Source organism: Muntiacus reevesi, chromosome 3, assembly GCF_963930625.1.
Source record: "Muntiacus reevesi chromosome 3, mMunRee1.1, whole genome shotgun sequence".
Taxonomy (NCBI): domain Eukaryota; kingdom Metazoa; phylum Chordata; class Mammalia; order Artiodactyla; family Cervidae; genus Muntiacus; species Muntiacus reevesi.
This window is the reverse complement of record NC_089251.1, coordinates 57479927-57498875: the sequence shown is the minus strand read 5'-3', so window position 1 is coordinate 57498875 and position 18949 is coordinate 57479927. Positions and strand designations below refer to the sequence as shown.

At 50.2% G+C, this 18949-nt stretch overlaps 1 protein-coding gene and 1 pseudogene across 1 annotated transcript; both read left to right on the top strand.

The window, feature by feature from the left end:
• Positions 1-2032: 2032 nt before the first annotated feature.
• Positions 2033-2488, top strand: LOC136162877 (large ribosomal subunit protein uL16-like; annotated as a pseudogene).
• Positions 2489-3377: 889 nt separating this feature from the next.
• NT5DC4 (5'-nucleotidase domain containing 4) lies at positions 3378-15874 on the top strand. Its single transcript, XM_065928809.1, is given in 15 exon segments — positions 3378-3406; positions 5848-5924; positions 6027-6084; positions 6158-6247; positions 6434-6494; positions 6749-6838; positions 7358-7390; positions 8182-8289; positions 8537-8603; positions 8785-8805; positions 8808-8954; positions 9379-9430; positions 9787-9842; positions 12829-12926; positions 15842-15874. Coding segments are annotated over 15 exon segments (1020 nt in total).
• Positions 15875-18949: the final 3075 nt, after the last annotated feature.

Genomic DNA, 18949 nt, shown 5'->3' with positions numbered 1-18949 from the left:
AAGCAGAGACATTACTTTGCCAACAAAGGTCCATCTAGTCAAAGCTATGGTTTTTCCAGTAGTCATGTTTGAATGTAAGAGCTGGACCATAAAGAAGGCTGAGTGCTGAAGAATTGATGCTTTTGAACTGTGGTGTTGGAGAAGACTCTTGAGAGTCCCTCAGACTGCAAGGAGATCAAAGCAGTGAATCCTAAAGGAAATCAACCCTGAATATTCATTGGAAGGACTGATACTAAAGCTGAAACTCCAATACTTTGGCCCCCTGATGCAAAGGACTGACTCATTGGGAAAGACCCTGATGCTGGGAAAGACTGAAGGCAGGAGGAGGGGATGACAGAGGATGAGTTGGTTGGATGGCATCACTGACTCGACGGACGTGAGTCTGAGCAAGCTGTGGGAGTTGGTGATGGACAGGGAAGCCAGGGGTGCTGCAGTCCATGGGGTCATAAAGAGTCGGATGTGACTGAGCAACTGAACAACAAACCTGTCCCAAACCTGTCTTGGGGCCCTCCTGAAGCACCTCATCCTCTGCCCATCAGGATCACGAAGCTACATGGTTTATATTGAGTCCTGCCCCAAGGCCACAGGTGCGGGCCCTTGTACCATGGCCACAGAAGCGGAGCCCAGAAACAAGGTCACCTCTGAAGCTAAATGAGCCCCTTTGTAGCTCTTGCCAAAAGCTTTATGATTAAAATTAGGCCAAGATGCCCACTCCAGTAATCACCCTGCATGCTAAGTTGCTTCATTCGTGTCTGACTCTTTGCGACCTCATGGACTATAGCCCACCAGGCTTCTCTGTCCCTCAGTCAAGAATACTGCAGTGGATTATCCTAACCAATCACCGAACGTCAATCTTCTGGCAGGAATTTTCTTTGTCTGGAGGCTATAAAAATTGGCAATTAACCCACAAAAACTGTGGACTCTTCCTGGTCTGTCAGGAGGTCAGCCCGCTGCACTCACAGTGTCCTTGTTATCTCTGCTCTTTGTTCTTTTACTCCTTCCCTTCCAAAGTGCTCTTTGTCTGGAAATTCCTTTCCAACCTGGGCTCAGACTGCCTCGTCGGTTTAGGGACAGGAGGGCACTATCTCCCAGGCTCTGGCTTCTTCTACCTCCTGCCAGCCTGAGATCCTGTGGGGACCCTGGGTCTGCAAGATTGCGTTAGGGGTAAATGAGGCCTCACCTCACTCCCTCAGGGGCCAATTTTATCTAAAAGAGGGGCCCCAAAGTGCTGTATGATGTCCTGAGGGGGAATGTTGGCCCCTGGCCTCCCTACTCCCATCCTGTGTTCTTGTAGGGTGGTCAGGATGGCCGAGGGACCAGTCAGTACACATGCATACACTCACGCCCACTTTCACATCTGCACTCACACCCACACCACAAACTCCCAACCACTTCCTTTGTTTTGATGGTGAGAGAGACAGGATCTTGGAAGTTTCCTAACCTCTTACCCCAAATCTCTCCCTCCATGGTCCCCCACCCATTTAGGGGACTGGCCTTTGCCCGGGGTGGGGCAGGATTGGGGCCGAATTGTATGTGGGCGCTGACTCAGCGCCAGGCCCTTCTTGCAAGTGGAGTCACGTCCCTCCTTTTTCACCCTGGCGAAGTGTGCTTTGGCTGTGGTGGCCACATCAGAGAGTAGGAGCCCCCTTGGGCCAGCCCGGGCTCCCATTGCCAATGCCCAGCCTCCACTGTCCTCGTGGGTCAGTATCCTTCCAGCCCCGCAGCACTGGGCACACTGAGGGCGACATGAAATCTCTTTCTCCTCTAAACTAATACAAATCCTACATTTCCAGAAGATCTCATTCAGGATGCCCCTCCGTTAAAAAACAACAACAACAACAACACCTTCCTGGGATTGCCCTGGTGGTGAGTGGTTAAGATTACATGCTTCCAATGTAGGGGGAGCGGGTACGATCCTTGCTCAGCGAACTAAGACCCCACATGCTGCATGGTGCTGCCAAGAAAAACAAACAAAAAGTCTTCCTGATGGCTCTTTCCCTTTGGCATGCCCACTGAGGATCCTGCTGTTGCCATGAGCTTCTGCCCTGCCCGGTGTTGCTGGTATCGTGAAAACAAACCGAACCCAGAGTTTCACTTCTGCTGAAATGTCCCTGATGCCAAGATCCGCATCTTTGACCTGGGGTAGAAGAAGGCAAAAGTGGATGAGTTCCCAGTCTGTGGGCACAGTGTCTGATGAGGATAGGCAGCTGTCCTCCGAGGCCCCAGAGGCTGCATGTATGTGTGCCAACACATACATGGTGAAAAGCTGTGGCAAAGATAGCTTTCAGATCCAAGTGTGGCTCCACCCCTTCACATCACCTGCATCAACAAGATGTTGCTCTGTGCTGGAGCTCTTAGGCTCTGATAGGCTCCAGACAGGTATGTGCGGTGCCTTTGGAAAGCCCCAGGACCCAGTGACCAGGGTGCACACTGGCCAAATTATGATGTCCATCTGCACCAAGCTGTAGAGCAAGGAGCATGTGATTGAGGCCCTGGTGTGTGCTAAGTTGCTCAGATGTGTCCAAATCCTTGTGACCCCATAAACTGTAGCCTGCCGGGATCCTCTGTCCATGGGATTCTCTAGGCAAGAACATTACAGTGGGTTGCCATGTTCTCCTCCAGGGAATCTTCCCTAGACAGTGATCGAACCTGTGTCTCCTGTGGCTTCTGCTTTGCAGGCGGATTTTTTGCCACTGAGCCACCAGGGAAGCCCTGAGATCCTATTCATGGCCAGATTCAAGTTCCCTGGCCACCAGAAGATCCACGTCTCCAAGAAGTGGGGGTTTACTGAGTTCATTATTTATTTAAAAAAATACCTATTTATTTATTTGCTTGCATCGGGCGGGTCTTAGTTGTGGCATTTGAGATCTTTAGTTGCAGCATGTGAACTGTTAGTTGTGTTCTGTGGGATCTCAGTTCCTTGACCAAGGATTGAACCCAGGTCTTCTGCCTTGGGAGCGCCAAGTCTTAGCCGCTGGACCATCAGAGAAGTCCCGGGACTTACTGTTTAATGTGGATGAATTTGAAAACATGGTGACAGAAAAGTGGCTCATCCCAGATGACTGTGTAGTCAAATGCATCCCTAATCGTGGCCCCTGGGCAAATGGTGGGCCCTGTGCTCAGGAGAACCTTGGCTCTGTCCCCTCCTTGTCACACTCACCAATAAATCCTACTTTCCTGTTCAAACAGAAAAACGGCCTTCGTGATGGATCGCTCCACTTCCCATCGCGATCCCTCCACGTACCTCCCACCCCTGTGTGAGGAAGCCTGGTCTATGGGAAGTTTCTGGTGCTTTTGAGAGGGTTTCTCCAAACTCAGGGAAACAAAAGGCCCCTCAGACTCTGTGCTGCAGTGGACCAACTGTGTGATCTGGAATAATGCCTCCGGCTGAGGGTGGAGGTGAAGGGTGAGCGGTGACTGGCCTACTCCACGCTCTGGGCGCGCCAGATCTGGCCACCTTTCTGAGTGTCAGGTGGCCACGGGGAACAAGGCCATCATGTGCTGGGCCTGGACACCTTCCAGACAGGCAGAGCCCGGGTGTGAGAGTCAGCAGGATTGCAGGCTGAATGGGCCTGTTTTTACGCTGCCTCTGGGCGGATGGAGGGGCCCAGCTGGGAGCTCAGATGAAAGTGGGAGCAGAAGTGACCATTCTAGGTCGTAATGTGGGGGCCTTGGGCCTCCTTAATTAAAATATATATATTTAAAATTTGGAAATAATTCCAAATGTTTATGAAAAGTTGTAAAAATAAAACATAGTTCAAAGAACATCTTTATTCTTTTTGCCAAGATTTACCTATTGTTGGGAATTCCCTGGTGGTCCAGTGGTGGGGGTGGTGTTGTTTAGTCACTTCAACCGTGTCCAGCTTTTTGTGACCCCGTGGACTGTAGCCTGCCAGGCTCCTCTGTCTGTGGAATTTTCCAGGCAAGGTTACTGGAGTGGGTAGACATTTCCTTCTCCAGGGGATCTTACCAACCCAGGGATTGAATCTGAGTCTCCTGCATTTCCTGTATTGCAGGTGGATTCTTTACTGCTAAGCCAGCAGGGAAGTCCCCAGTGTTTAGGACTCCACATTTTTCACTGTTGAGTCCCCAGGTTTAATCCCTGGTGCAGGAACTAAAATTCCACAAACTGTGTACCTTCCCCACCACCGAAAATAAAAAAGATTTACCTATTACTAACATTTTACTCCATTTGTTTTATCGTTTTATCATCTGTCCCTGCCAGTGTGTACACACACAGATGGACACACATATGTGTGTACATGCATAATTTTTTCCCTAAACAATCCGAAGTTAAGTTACACATGTCATGACCTTCACCCTGAATACTTCAATATTTTCCAAGAATATTTTTCTTGTGATGTCAACTTTACAAATTGACCCTGAGCCAGTGCTTTAAGCTGCCGTCGATCATCTAGTCTTATTTGTTGACCTTATTATGTCCTTGGGTTAAATCCCCTTCCCCGATTGAATATCTGAGAGTAGATACTGCAGTTAGTTGGCATGTCTCTTTAGCCTCCTCCTCTGAAACATTCCCTATGCCTTTGTCTTCCATGCTGTTAAAAAGTCCAGGGTCTTTGTGAGGGCTCTAGGCAGAGGTGGGTGAAAATGAGCTAATGTACCTCCTGCAGCCTCCATAATCTTGCCTCACCATCTAACCGTTGTTCATTTGGAATTACCAAGGATGGGACTAACTATTTCACTGAAATATTTTCTTCCACCCAGATAATTTCTATCCCTTCAACGGTGTCTAACGTCATTTAGTTTGGCCATTTTGGAGAGAATATTTTACCAAATGTATCATAAACTTGTGTTCCTTTTTAAAAGAGGACATGCTACATCCTTTAAGTCTTTCTGGATGATCCAGGTCAAAACTCTACATGGAAATCATCGTGCTTTGTTGCAAAACCAGCAATTATGGACACTTAGGGTCTGATTGGGTTTCCCTGGTGGCTCAGATGGTAAAGAATCCACCTGCAATGCAGGAGACCTGGGTTGGGAAGATCCCTTGGAGGAGGGCATAAGCCACTCCAGTATTCTTACGTGGGAACTCCCCATGGACAGAGGAGACTAGAGGGCTACAGTTCATGGAGTCGAAAAGAGTCAGACATGACTGAGTGACTAAGAACAGCACAGCACAGGGCCTGTTTACAGTTCTGCACTAAATGATCACAATGACTCTGCTCATTTTTGTACCTTTTTTCCCCCTGATTCTGAGATTCTAGTCATCTGCCATTTCTCATAGCTTCTGGTACACTTCTAGGGCTTCCCTGATGGTTCCTCGGGTGAAGAATCCACCTTCAGGGCAGGAGACATAGGAGATGTGGGTTTGATCCCTGGGTCAGGAAGATCCTCTGGAGAAGGAAGTAGCAACCCACTCCAGTATTTTTGCCTGGAGAATTCCATGGACAGGGGAACCTGGCAGGCTACAGTCCGTGGGGTTGCAAAGAGTCAGACACGGCTGAGCAATTAGGCACACTGTAGCAATTCTTTTTTTCTTTTTACAATTTATATTTATTTATTTGGCTGTGTCGGGTCTTGGTTGTGACATGCAGGATCTTAGTTGCGTCATGTGGGATCTTTCTTTGTGCTCGGGCTCCAAATGCATGACAAACGCAACATCTCTGAGCTTGGACACAGCGACCTCGATCAGGAAAGTGAACCCCACTGACCAGGGCACATCCTCGCTCTTGGGGATGCCCCCAGAACACTCCCACGGTGAGAGGAGCCCTGCACACGCTGGCACACATGCTCAGATACACACGTGTGCTCAGACACACGTAGGCCCAGGGAAGCCCTGGCCCTTGGAGTTTGGGGGCGTTGATCCGGACATCCTCCCCTTTCCAGGATTTTTGTCAACTGCAGCCTGACGACGGGGAAGATCGGCTGCTTCGGCTTTGATGTGGACAACACTCTGGCTGATAGTGGAGAGGGGGAGGGGTGGGGGTGCGGGAGTGAGGAATTGGGGGCCAGGGGCGCCGGCCGGGAAATGGGCACCAGCGGGCCTGGGTCTGCTCGGCCCACAGCTTACAAGTCCCCGGCTTATGAGACGCTGGCCTTTGAGTTGCTGCTCGAGCGCTAGGTGTGCAACTGATAGGGCTCCAGGGTGGTGGTCACCTCAGGAGCCCTTATCAGCCTCCCTCCTGGCTTGACTCAGCTGTGACACGGGCTATCAGCATGGGGACCTCTTCATGTCCTTCCAAAGCCTCTTCCAGGATGTGATGGATGCCATGGATTATGTCCACCATTTGGTGAGTGTCCCAGGACCCCAGGCTGCACCCAGGTCCCCAGATCCCATAAGGTTTCACTCTGCTTCCGGTTGAGGATGGTGGTCTGGGTTCCTCCATCTTGAATGTAGGCATGTGCACGCATGCCCATGTGCACACACACACGTACACACATGAGATGTGAACTCACAGCTCTGCTCCCTCCTGTGGGGCTGTCTCAAGGAGAAGACCTTGGATGACTTAGAGAAATACCTGGATAAGCTGTGAGTGGCCTTAGACTAGGGTCATGACTAAGCCTTGTCCCTCTTGTCCCCTCCTCCCCCAGGGCAGTGGGGCTGCTCCTCCTTTCCCTGGCTCCTTCTTCAAGATGTGTACAGAGCTCTGCACCCTGGTCTTGTTCTTTGCCTTCCTGCCTGACCTGGGGCCTCCTGCCCACCCATGGGGCTGAAACCTGAGAACAGGCTCCCAGGGCAGCTCTGGGGAGGCCCCACTGCTGGAGGTGGCTCCTCTCTCTGCCCCAGGCACGAATCCTCGTTCTGCTGGACAAGATGAGGGAGGTGGGAAAAGTGTTCCTGGCCACCACCAGCAGCTACAACTACACAGATTGGAGTGTGTAATTGGAGGTGGGTGGAGGGGCGGGGCTCAGCCTCTGGGCCAGAGAACTTTCCTTTCTGGCTCTGGGTAAGCTGAGGCCCTGCAGAAACAGTGAGAGAGTGGAGAAGCAGTGGGGGTGAAACCCTCACTGCCTGGTTGGTATCTTGGGTTCAATTTCTTGGCCTTTTAAGGTCTCAGTGAAATGTTAGTCACTCAGTCATGTCTGACTCTTTGTGAGCCTGTGGACGGTAGCTAGGCTTCTCTGTCCATGGGATTCTCCAGGCAAGAACACTGGAGTGGGTTGCCATTTCCTTCTCCAGGGAATCTTCCTGACCCAGAGATCAAACCTGCCTTTTCTGCACTGCAGGCAGATTCTTTACCCCTGAGCCACCAGGGAAGCCTAGGGTCTCTGTGAAATTATCCATTTCCCCTCCATCTTGCTCCTGTGATCCCCGGTGTGTCCTGTGGGCTGAGGGCCTTGGCAGCCCTTTGTCCAACCCAGCTAGGTGCTCTAACTCCTGACTTTTCCTTGCTAGGCCATCATGACCTACCTATTAGATGCTGGTGAGGTGAGTGCCATGGGCCTGGCTGGTGGAGGCTGTGCCTAGGGCAGGGAGGCCGGGCCACCTTGCTGTAGGTCCCTCCCATGTCCAGCTGTCTCCTCCAGAGGAACCAAGGGTATGGGAGGGATCGTTTCACCTGAGTGAGCCCATTGAAAACTCCCCAGTGGGTGCTGGAACTTCCCCAGTGGGTGGGAGACTGGTGACTTCAGCCAGGCTATGGGAGGAGCCTGGAGGGGTGGGGAGACCTTGGAAAAGTGACTAGATATTTGGGGAGGGGCTGGATGGGGCAGAAGAGAGTGAGGGAGGGGGTGAGAAGTGGCTTTGGCAGGCCTGGGGGTGGGCAGTGTGACATACCTTGTGGGGACCCGGTCGGCTAATGGGTAAGCAGGACTCCAGCTGGGGGGGTGGGAGGAACCTGTGCTCTCATCCTGTGTCCCTGGGCCTCTGACTCTGTGCTATGAGGGACTCCAGGGGCTGAGACAGTCCACTCAACATCCAACACTGGCCTCTGCTAATAGCTTTTGAGCACGTCCTGCCAGTGTGGCTGGGGATGCTGGGTGGTCAGAGGCCCAGATTCCTGAGCCCTGGGATGTCCCATCTGGCTGAGAGGCCAGGGCTGAGATGGGGGAGCTGGCGAGTTTTCACCGGTCCAGAGCCAGGCATCCTGGCCAGGTGTGGGTGGGGCAGCTGTGGGTGAGGACCTGGCTGAGAGCCTGAATCAGATTTTCCAGGCTGAGCGCGTGTGTTGGCACGTGCCTCGCCATGTGCCCCACCATGCCTCATCCACCCACCTGCAGGCTGAGGCTACAGCCAGGCCCTGGAGGTCCTACTTTGATCTGATCGTGGTGGACACACAGAAGCCCCACTTCTTCGTGCAGGGTACAGTGCTGAGACAGGTCAACACGGTAATGCAGGGTCGAGGCCTGTCGTCTGCAACCCATGAACCCACTGTGGGGAGGGAGCCCGCCTCTCAGGCTTGACCTGCCCTTGGTGGTGGCTGCTCTGCTCTCTGTCTGCCCCTGGAGGCAAGGATCCAGGGAGGGGACTCCTTCAGGGCCCTCTGTGGCCCCCTTCTCTCCTCACCCCATAGTTACCCCTGCCAGTCCCAACCCCCCACCCTCTCTGACCAGGGCACCCCTCTGCCCCCTCCAGGACACGGGCAAGCTCTGTGTTGGTACCTACACTGGCCCCCACCAGCACTGTGCTGTCTACTCTGGAAGTACCATCTCCCCCTTTCCCCTCCCTCCCTCCCTCCCTCCCATTCCTCCTTAGCGACCCTCCTTCAACTAGAAGCCCATGTCCCAGGCCTGTGCGCCAGGACAGGACTAGGAACCCCTGTCCCCAGCCTGCTCGCTAGGACAGGAAGGACTGAGTGGGCCTGTCCTTCCCTGGTCCGGCAGGGTCATTGGACATGGTGTGTGAGTGCTCGGGGTGCGGGGGAAGGACATCCTATACATCGGGGATCACATCTTTGGGGACATCCTCAAGTCCAAGAAGCAGCAGGGCTGGCAGACTTGTCTGGTGTTTCCTGAGCTGTCCCAGGAGTTGGGCATCTGGGCCCCAGAGAAGGGTTGTAGGGGGCAGACCAGCAGGGGGCACTGGCCAGCGATGCTAAAGCCTGCATCATGGTCATCGAACCCTCTCTCCTATGTGGGGTCCATAGTGACCATGATCATACTGTCTGCTCTGTGGTTTGAGAGTGGATCTATTTATTCATGAGGAAACAGAGACCCAGAGAGGTTAAGTGTCTTTCCCAAAGTCACACAGCCTGGAGGGCTAAAGCTGAGACTCACATCCTGTCTCCTGACTCCAGAGCCCCGTGGTGCTTCTGTAGTCCCATGTTTACTCCCTCACCTGACTGCATCCTCCCTACGCATCCTGAGAAATTTAGTGAGTGCAAGGCCCAGTCCTCCAGCCGAGAAGTCAGGAGTTACTATGAACCCAAACAATTCGGGCTTGTTCTAAGGGCTGGGTTTGAGTCACTGACATCACAGAGTGAATGGAGACGCTGAAGAGGCTGGACACGCATCTAGCGAACCTGTACCAGTGAGAGCCCTGACCTGTGACCCCTACCCTGGGAGGAAAGCAGGATGGAGGGTGGTGGTCCATGTCCACGCCTGGCAGCAGGGTCCACGCCAGGTTGCTCAGGAAATCACGATCTGTTTCAGACTGGGCTTCCCTACTAAACTGGACTCTGACCCCCTTGAGATGCTCACACTGACCGCTAGGCCCTTCCTCCTGAACCACTGACCCTCTCACACGTGGGCACACACCCAGCTCAGCGCCCCCACTGGGTGCCCGCAGAGTGCCTCCCACCCCGTGCCATCTGGGGAGGTTGTACCTGGAGACTCTGGGGCCCCCAGCTCCTCTCCTCCTGGGTCAAGTGGCCATTTTTGCACCGGGCACACAGATGGCAGCAGTTACGGCCTGCAACTCATCAACTCCACCAAGAGGGAGATTCGGGGAAGAGCAGGGTGCTGAGGAGGAGGGGATGGGCCTGGTGGGGCAGAGGGTGAGGCGTGTGACTCCAGGTTGCCTGCCTGGATTAGCTCTTTCCCAGGTCCCCAGAGCCCAGTTATGACTCCCCGAGTCTCCAGAAGTGCCACTGGGCCTTGTGAGCTGGTGCCCTCTGCTGGCCCACATGCTGAATGACAGCAGTGTGCTCTTGAGGGGTTGTTTTTCCATCTCCACCATTAACCTTGACAAGTGCCTGCCTCCTGGATTGGGTCCTCATGTGACCGACTGCCTGGTTAGCATCTGGGGTCAGCCAGACAAAGGGCCTGAGAAGACAGGCTTTAGGGTGGATGCGCTGGTGGGTCTGGGTGAGGAAAGGACACGTTCCCTAGTGTCTTTCCTGGCAAGTCACTAGAGGTGGAGGAGTCCCACAGGGATTCAGGCCACTCGACCTTCCCAGGCCCAGTAGGGACCAATAGGGCAGGATCCCGGCTGAACCTCTTCTAGGAAATTCAGTGCTTTCATGCTGTATGATCCTCCCACAGCTCCTTGAGGGGGACTGGACAGGGATTGTCACCTTTATTTTATAGATGGGGAAACTGAGGCACAGAAAGGGGAACAGGGAAGCCCTTGGTCACACTTGGTAACACGGGACCATTTTTCTTTTTTTAAAAAAACTGTTTGTTTTTGACCTGGGTCTTCACTGTTGTGCACGGGCAAGTGGGTTTCTTACTGTGGTGGCTTCTCCTGTCGCGGAGCACAGGCTCAATAGTTGTGGTGCACAGGCATAGTTGTTCCCGAGGCATGTGGCATCTTCCTGGACCAGGGATCGAGCCCGTGTCCTCTGCATTGGCAGGCAGATTCTTAACCACAGGACTACCAAGGAATGGAATGCTTTTCTAGATTCTGAAGGCAGGGCCTGTAATGAGGTGGGGGCCTTCTAGGAGGGTGGGGTAGGAGTGGGGCTGGGTGTGTGGGTCTTACCAGAAAGTAAGTGATGCTGAGAGTGTAGAGCAGGCTGGTCGCTCTCCAGGACCAGGCAGGGAAGCAGGGAGTAGGGCCTGGGGCCAAGCAGAGAGAGCTGCCCCACCTCCCAAAGCCCGCACTAGCTAAGCGCCATGGCAGCCCCTTCCCTGTGGTGGGCGAGGGCCTCAGTGTCCCTGGTGGTGGTGGTTGTTTAGTCGCTAAGTCATGGCCGACTCTTGCGATCCTGTGGACTGTAGACTGTCAGGCTCATCTGTCCTTGGGATTCTCCAGGCAAGAATACTGGAGTGGGTTGCCATTTCCTTCTCCAGGGGATCTTCCTGACCCAGGAATCGGACCCAGATCTCTTGCGTTGCAGGCAGATGATTTACCAACTGAGCTGTGAGGGAAGCCCTCAGTGTCCTTAGGGGACTGTTTCCCGGGAGGGCAGAGCTGGGCCTGACCCTGGCAGGCAGGTTCACTTGTGGGTGATGCAGGTCCAGGGTGTGGGGGGGGGAATGGAATCTCCAATCAGTGAGCTGCCCCTCTGCAAGAGAGTGAGCTGGGAGTTGGACCTGTGCTACAGCATGATGGGCAGCCTGTTCCGGTGTGGCTTCTGCCAGACACTCTTCTCCAGCCAGCTGATGCGCTACACCAACCTCTATACAGCCACCTGCCTCAATTTCTTGTACCACCCACTCAGCTCACTGTACCGGGTGGCCCCGGAGCTGGTGGGTCCCTGCGGAACCTCCCTAGCATCCCTGAACCTCCGTCCCAGAAGGACCCATGGGTGGTTGGCCCTGCCAAGAGCATTTGAGGTCACCAGACCCCCCTCTCCCATCTCCAGGCACAAACAGGCCAAACCCTTGCAGATAACTGTCTGCCTTGTAAAGAATGCTCTGGAGGGGTTATGGTTCTACAGATAAGACGCCTCTGCTAAGAAGTTTTCCTCCTGCTCAATTTTAACTCCTGCTTTAAACTGAGACTGCATTATCTCCCTAGTACACATGATACCACTTTCAAGGAGGAAGGCTGTGGTCCCCCTACCCTCAGTAATTGCAGTACAGTGATCGCAGGGGAAGTGGACGAAACAGCAGACTGCATAGTAAACACTCCAGCTGGTTTTCCTCTGGAAGACCTGGAATGTTTCTCAGTCAAGAACAGGGAAGTGAAGGTGACAGTGATGCCACAGGGTTCATGGAAGCCATGAGACTGACCAGTGCAGAACTCCCCGGGGCATGCATGTCCCTTCTCCCAACGAGCAGTCATTATTTCCATCTTAGATGATGTACCATCTGCAGTCAAGGATCTAGACTTGAAGCTAGTTCTCTGGGGTTCTGTGAGCCCTGTTTTTCTTGCCACTCTCAACTGCCTTCCTGATAATTGAGAGCAGGAGAAACCATTTTATGTTTCTGGGCTAGGTGTGTGTGTTTTTTTTAAATGATTCTGCTTAATGCTTAATATATCTCAGCAAAGTAGGTTTTTGTCTCCTCATGTTACCACGGTGAACTGGAAGTGCAGAGAACCTAAATTACTTAGGTTCAGACTGCTGCTAGGTAGGCTGCAGAGTCAGGATTTGAATCCAGGGCCACTTTGTCCCCTGCACCACACTACCGCACTGAGCTCTCATTGTGCAGCCTCTTCTCATCTCCAGGCTGTTAAATGAGCGGGCTGGAGGATTCCTGTAGGCAAAACAGGGCGTCTGAGGCGTTATCGTGCAGTTAGACACCGTTGCTAAAGTAGAGACCAGACAGGTGAAGAAACAGCATCCGGAGCACCCAGGTGAAAGAGCTAAAGAAACCGGAACTTACCCAGCCATGCTGCCTGGGATTTTTGAGGAAGTGAAGTCCATCTGCAAGAAACTTCCTCCTCCTGCTGACCCTCTTGGGCTCCCTTTTCTGTAGCATCACTGGGCAGGAAGCTGGCAGCTGTGGTCAGAGGATGGCGTTGGGGGGAATTGATGTGTTACTGGGGACTCCGGAAGGCCTCGGCACTGATGGCGCTCCTCCACCTCCTGTGTTGGTCCCTACAGATGCTTCATGAGACAGCAGTGGAGCAAGAATTGGCCGGTCTGGTTCCCGCCTTCAGCCTCTTCTCTTGCAGCCAGAGGCTGAGTTACTGGGAAGTGAGGGCTGCCAGCGGACTGGCCAGGGAGCTCAGAGACTTGGGGGCTCCTCTTGGGCTAGAGCAGGGGTCCCAGTGGAGCAGTATCAACCTGAGGGGTTATTTGGGAGGTCTGCGGGAGCTATTTTGTCTTCCAGTGCAATCATTCCTGAATATTCATGTAGGAATACATATTATTTTATTATACGTTGCTTTTCATTTCTCATTTGTTATAGTTAAGGTATGATATTGATTGTTAAGATTATAGAGAATCATGTTGTCTATGAATCTCAATTCAGAATCAAGAAGAGCAAATGAAAATATTTGGTTTATTTATTTTTTAATTTAAGTATAGTTGATTTGCAATGTTGTGTTAGAAAATACTTGGTTTTAAGATGAGGCAGGGGGTCTGAGAGGGCCAAGGGCCACTGGTTGTCAGACTCACAGGTCCTGCTTGGTTGACTAAATGGGGGCCCGTATCTCCCCACATCTCTTCTGGATCATTCCTCTGACAGATCCATCCTCATCCTGGGAGAGGTGACTCTCCCCGGCCAGGCTTCCTCAGCAGGCGACTTTTATGGACACAAAGTGGAGGGGCTCCTTCTTCGCCCCCTCTGTGACTCTGCCCTCTGAATGGAGACCCAGGCTTTCCTGAGTGGCAGGCTCGGCTCCTCACCAAGTTCTGCAGCCCCGAGCCCTGCAGGAGGGTTCCTGTTTCTACCCTGGCATTCCCAGGGCTTGATTTTCAAAATGCCCATCTTATCGGTTCCCTTTAGCGTGGTGGCTCCAGGCTCAGTCTACATTCTTTCCACCAGTGATTTTCACCAGGCGCCTCCCATGTGCCTGACAAAGTAGAAACTGAATTATGAGCCATTTTACTCCTGCCCAGGAGAAGCGCAAAATTCAAGTACATCGATAATATTAAATGAGAAGCAAAAGAGATTAAGAAGAGGTGGGGAGAATACACAGAACTGAAGGTCTTAATGACCCAGATAACCATGATGGTGTGGTCACTCACCTAGAGTCAGACATCCAGGAGTGTGAAGTCAAGTGGGCCTTAGGAAGCATCACTATGAACAAAGCTAGTGGAGATAACAGAATTCCAGCTGAGCTATTTCAAATCTTAAACCAGTGGTTTGCAACTAATTTGTCCCTCCCAACCCACCAGAGGACTAGACCCACTCCCCTCTGTAACTGTGGGTTCTCTGGGGATGTGTTGGTTACTCTATCCTCTCATCTCCATCCCAGGGCAGACTAAGGCATTTGGACACATTTTCTACCCCTGGCTGGGAGTCACTTTGTGAATCTGGGAAGTTCCATAACCAGCTTTCTTTGTTTCTTGTAAGACTGAGGGCAAAGAAAAGAAGACCAGGAGGGCTGCATGGAGGCAGACTGAATCCAGGACATGGCTGGCATCACTATCCTCTTCTATAAGATATTTTTCAGATAACAGGAAAAATATGGGAGAGAAAGCAACCATATTGAAATCTCCTAACTGTGACAGATCAGGAGCCCAAGAGCCCTTCTTTTAGGGAGGAGGAAGGGGTCTTGTTCTCCCTGGCTGCTGGGCCATTTGTGTGTACCAAGTGGAACTATTTAACCCAGCTCCCCTGAGTGTATCCTTTCTCATCCATTTTTATTTCTATAAATTTCTTTTTAAAAATAGTGTTTCTGTGCACTCAATTTTTTGATTCTGTTACTCGTAATGACAATGGCTATAGATATATTCATTAACTGTTCTTTCCAGTCACTGTGAAAGACAGCGAGAGAGTCTTTGAACTTGATGTACATACATGCATTAAAATCTATAAAAAGTCCTACTTGTGATTTTAAAACTTGATTCTTCATTCTAGTTGGAGCTCCTCCATAGTGTTAAGCCCTCGCCCTTCACTGAATTTGAGTTCACTTTTCTTGTTAATGGTATCACCTGGAGGCTTTTGCTGTTCAGGCTCTCAGTCGTGTCTGACTCTTTGCAACCCCATGGACTGCAGCATGCCAGGCCTCCCTGTCCTTCACTATATCTCCTGGAGTTTGCTCCAATGCATGCCATCCCAACATCTCATTCTCTGTCGTCTCGTTCTCCTGCCCTCAGTGGAGGCTTAGAAGGTTTGAAATGAAAGCATGTGATCCAGTTTGCTAGTTTTATTTTCTGTGGGTAAGTAGGGGAAACATTTGGAATATCTGAGGATAAATAAGGGACAACAGGCCCTGTGCTCAGAGTTCACATTTTTTGACATCTCCTGTGCATTTCAGAAGCTTCCAGACCTTTCATTCTTCTTCCTGTGTTGACTTTTGGGCCTCAGAGTCACCAGAGGCAAGTTTTCCAGGAAAGGACTAGGTACCCCTGAACTTGTGTCTTTATTTTTTAAAGAAATAGAAAGTATATTTTTAGCTCTGTTTTCTGTCTTTTTAAATATTTATTTGGCTGCACCTGGTCTTAGCTGCAGCATGCAAGCTCTTAGTTACGGCATGTGGGATGGAACCTGGGCCTCCTGCATTGGGAGTGCAGTCTTAGCCATTGGGCTCCCAGAGAAGTACCTGGTCTTGTTTCTTTAAACATTAGACTCTTATTAAAGGCCTACAGGATAGTATTTTACCAGGAAAACTGCTCAGACCCTAGGACACATGCTTTTCTTTGAAATCCAGCAGCATTACAAAAAGTATTTTAATACTACAAAAATGAATGCTTAGAATTCCCTCCTAGGGGCAGAGAGAATGCAGAAATGGCCTGGGGGATAAGCGGCCTGGCAGAAGATCCTTAAGGAGTCTGAGGAAGAGATGAGGTAGAGGGAGGGGAGAAGGGGTGGGGAGGGGGAGGGGGAGGGCAGCCCCGCAGAAAGAAGAGGTGGTCAAGGCCCTTTCCTGTGCTTCTCTATCTCACCTCTGCTCCTCCCTCAGGTCTCAGGGGCCTCCCACCTCCCTGATCCTCTTTCTCAGGGTCATCACACTCTGACATTTGTGAAGCTTTAACATGTGTCCCCACTAGACTTGTGGTTCCATGGGGACAGGTCATTTGGGTCACCATTGTATCTCTGGTGTCCAGTGTCCTGTATGTTTTATTGCGTGAGCCATGTAACCTGATTTATTATTACACTGGGTCACTATGTAGAATTGCAGGGAAAAGAGCGGGGCTAAAGATATATCATAAAGACCAGAGGAAGTGGGGAAAGGATAGACTGCTCAACTCCTAGGAAGTCATCTGTATTTCTGTCTGGGGGTTGTTCATTTGATGCGGTGTTTTGTTTTTGTTTTTAAAAAAACACATTATGTCGGGACTTCCCTGGTAGTCCAGTGGTTAAGACTCCACCTTTCAATGCAGGGAGTCCAGGTTCGATCCCTGTTGGGGAATTAAGATCCCACATGTCACGTGGCAACTAAGCCCATGTGCTGAAACTAGGATCGACATATATATGCTATCATGTGTAAATATTAATAGATAGCTAGTGGGAACCTGCTGTATAGCCCAGGGAGCTCAGCCTGATGCTCTGTGATAACTCTGTGATGACCTAGAAGGGTGGATGGGGCGGGGAGCATGAAGGAGGGATGTCCCAGAGGGAGGGGATATATGTATATAAATAGCTGATTCATGTTTTTGTACAACAGAAACTAACAATATTGTAAAGCAGCTATCAGTTCAGTTCAGTTCAGTTCAGTCACTCAGTCGTGTCTGACTCTTTGCGACCCCAAGAACCGGAGCATGCCAGGCCTCCCTGTCCATCACCAACTCCTGGAGTTTACCCAAACTCATGTCCATTGAGTCATCTCATCCTCTATCATCCCCTTCTCCTGCCCTCAATCTTTCTCAGTTATCAGAGTCTTTTCAAATGAGTCAGCTCTTCACATCAGGTGGCCAAAGTATTGGGAGTTTCAGCTTCAACATCAGTCCTTCCAATAAACACCCAGGACTGATCTCCTTTAGGATGGACTGGTTGGATCTCTTTGCAGTCCAAGGGATTCTTAAGTCTTCTCCAATACCACAGTTCAAAAGCATCAATTCTTTGGCGCTCAGCTTTCTTTATAGTTCAACTCTCACATCCATACATGACTACTGGATAAAACATAGCCTTGACTAGACTGACCTTTGTTGACAAAGTAATGTCTCTGCTTTTCAATATGCTGTCTAGGTTGGTCATAACTTTCCTTCCAAGGAGTAAGCCTCTTTTAATTTCATGGCTGCAGTCACCATCTGCAGTGATTTTGGAGCCCCTAAAAATAGTCAGTCACTGTTTCCACTGTTTCCCCATCTACTTGCCATGAAGTGATGGGACCAGATGCCATGATCTTAGTTTTCTGAATGTTGAGCTTTAAGCCAACATTTTCACTCTCCTCTTTCACTCTCATCAAGAGGCTCTTTAGTTCTTCACCTTCTGCCATAAGGGTGGTGTCATCTGCATATCTGAGGTTAGTGATACTTCTCTCAGCAATCTTGATTCCAGTTTGTGCTTTATCCAGTCCAGCATTTCTCATGATGTACTCTGCATATACGTTAAATAAACAAGGTGACAATATACAGCCTTGATGTACTGCTTTTCCTATTTGGAACCAGTCTGTTGTTCCATGTCCAGTTCTAACTGTTGCTTCCTGACCTGCATACAGATTTCTCAAGAGGCAGATCAGGTGGTCTGCTAATTCCCATCTCTTTAAGAATTTTCCACAGTTTATTGTGATCCACACAGTCAAAGACTTTGGCATAGCCAATAAAGCAGAAATGGATGTTTTTCTGGAACTTTCTTGCTTTTTCGATGATCCAGCGAATGTTGGCAATTTGATCTCTGGTTGCTCTGCCTTTTTAAAAACCAGCTTGAACATCAGGAAGTTCACAGTTCACGTATTGCTGAAGCCTGGCTTGGAGAATTTTAAGCATTACTTTACTAGCATGTGAGATGAGTGCAATTGTGTGGTAGTTTGAGCATTCTTTGGCATTGCCTTTCTTTGGGATCGGAATGAAAACTGACCTTTTCCAGTCCTGTGGCCACTGCTGAGTTTTCCAAATTTGCTGACATATTGAGTATAGCAGTTTCACAGCATCTTTTAGGATTTGATATAGCTCAACTGGAATTCCATCACCTCCACTAGCTTTGTTTGTAGTGATGTTTTCTAAGGCCCACTTGACTTCACAATCAGGATGTCTGGCTCTAGGTGAATGATCACACCATCGTAATTATCTGGGTTGTGATCTTTTTTGTACAGTTCTTCTGTGTATTCTTGCCACCTCTTCTTAATATCTTCTGCTTCTGTTAGGTCCATACAATTTCTGTCCTTTATTGAGCCCATCTTTGCATAAAATGTTCCCTTGGTATCTCTAATTTTCTTGAAGAGATCTCTAGTCTTTCCCATTCTATTGTTTTCCTCTATTTCTTTGCACTGATCACTGAGGAAGGCTTTCTTGTCTCTCCTTGCTTTCTTTAAAACTCTGAATCAGATGGGTTTATCTTTCCTTTTCTCCTTTGCTTTTGGCATCTTTTCTTTTCACAGCTATTTGTAAGGCCTCCTCAGACAGTCATTTTGCTTTTTGCATGTCTTTTTCTTGGGGATGGTCTTGCTTCCTATCTCCTGTACAATGTCACGAACCTCCATTCATAGTTCTTCAGGCACTCTGTCTATCAGATCTAGTCCCTTAAATCTATTTCTCACTTCCTACGGTATAATCATAAGGGATTTGATTTAGGTCATGCCTGAATGGTCTAGTGGTTTTCCCCACTTTCTTCAATTTAAGTCTGAATTTGGCAATAAGGAGTTCATGATCTGAGCCACAGTCAGCTCCTAGTTTTGTTCTTGCTGACTGTGTAGAGCTTCTCCATCTTTGGCTGCAAAGAATATAATCAATCTGATTTTGGTGTTGGTCATCTGGTGATGTCCATGTGTAGAGTCTTCTCTTGTGTTGTTGGAAGAGTGTTTGCTGTGACCAGTGTGTTCTCTTGGCAAAACTCTATTGGCCTTTGCCAGCTATCCCCCAATTAAAAAAACAAAAAAGAGAATTGGTTGTCTCATATTGGAAAGTACAGGGCTTGGCTGGATCTGGGCTTTAGCCTGGGGATCAAATGA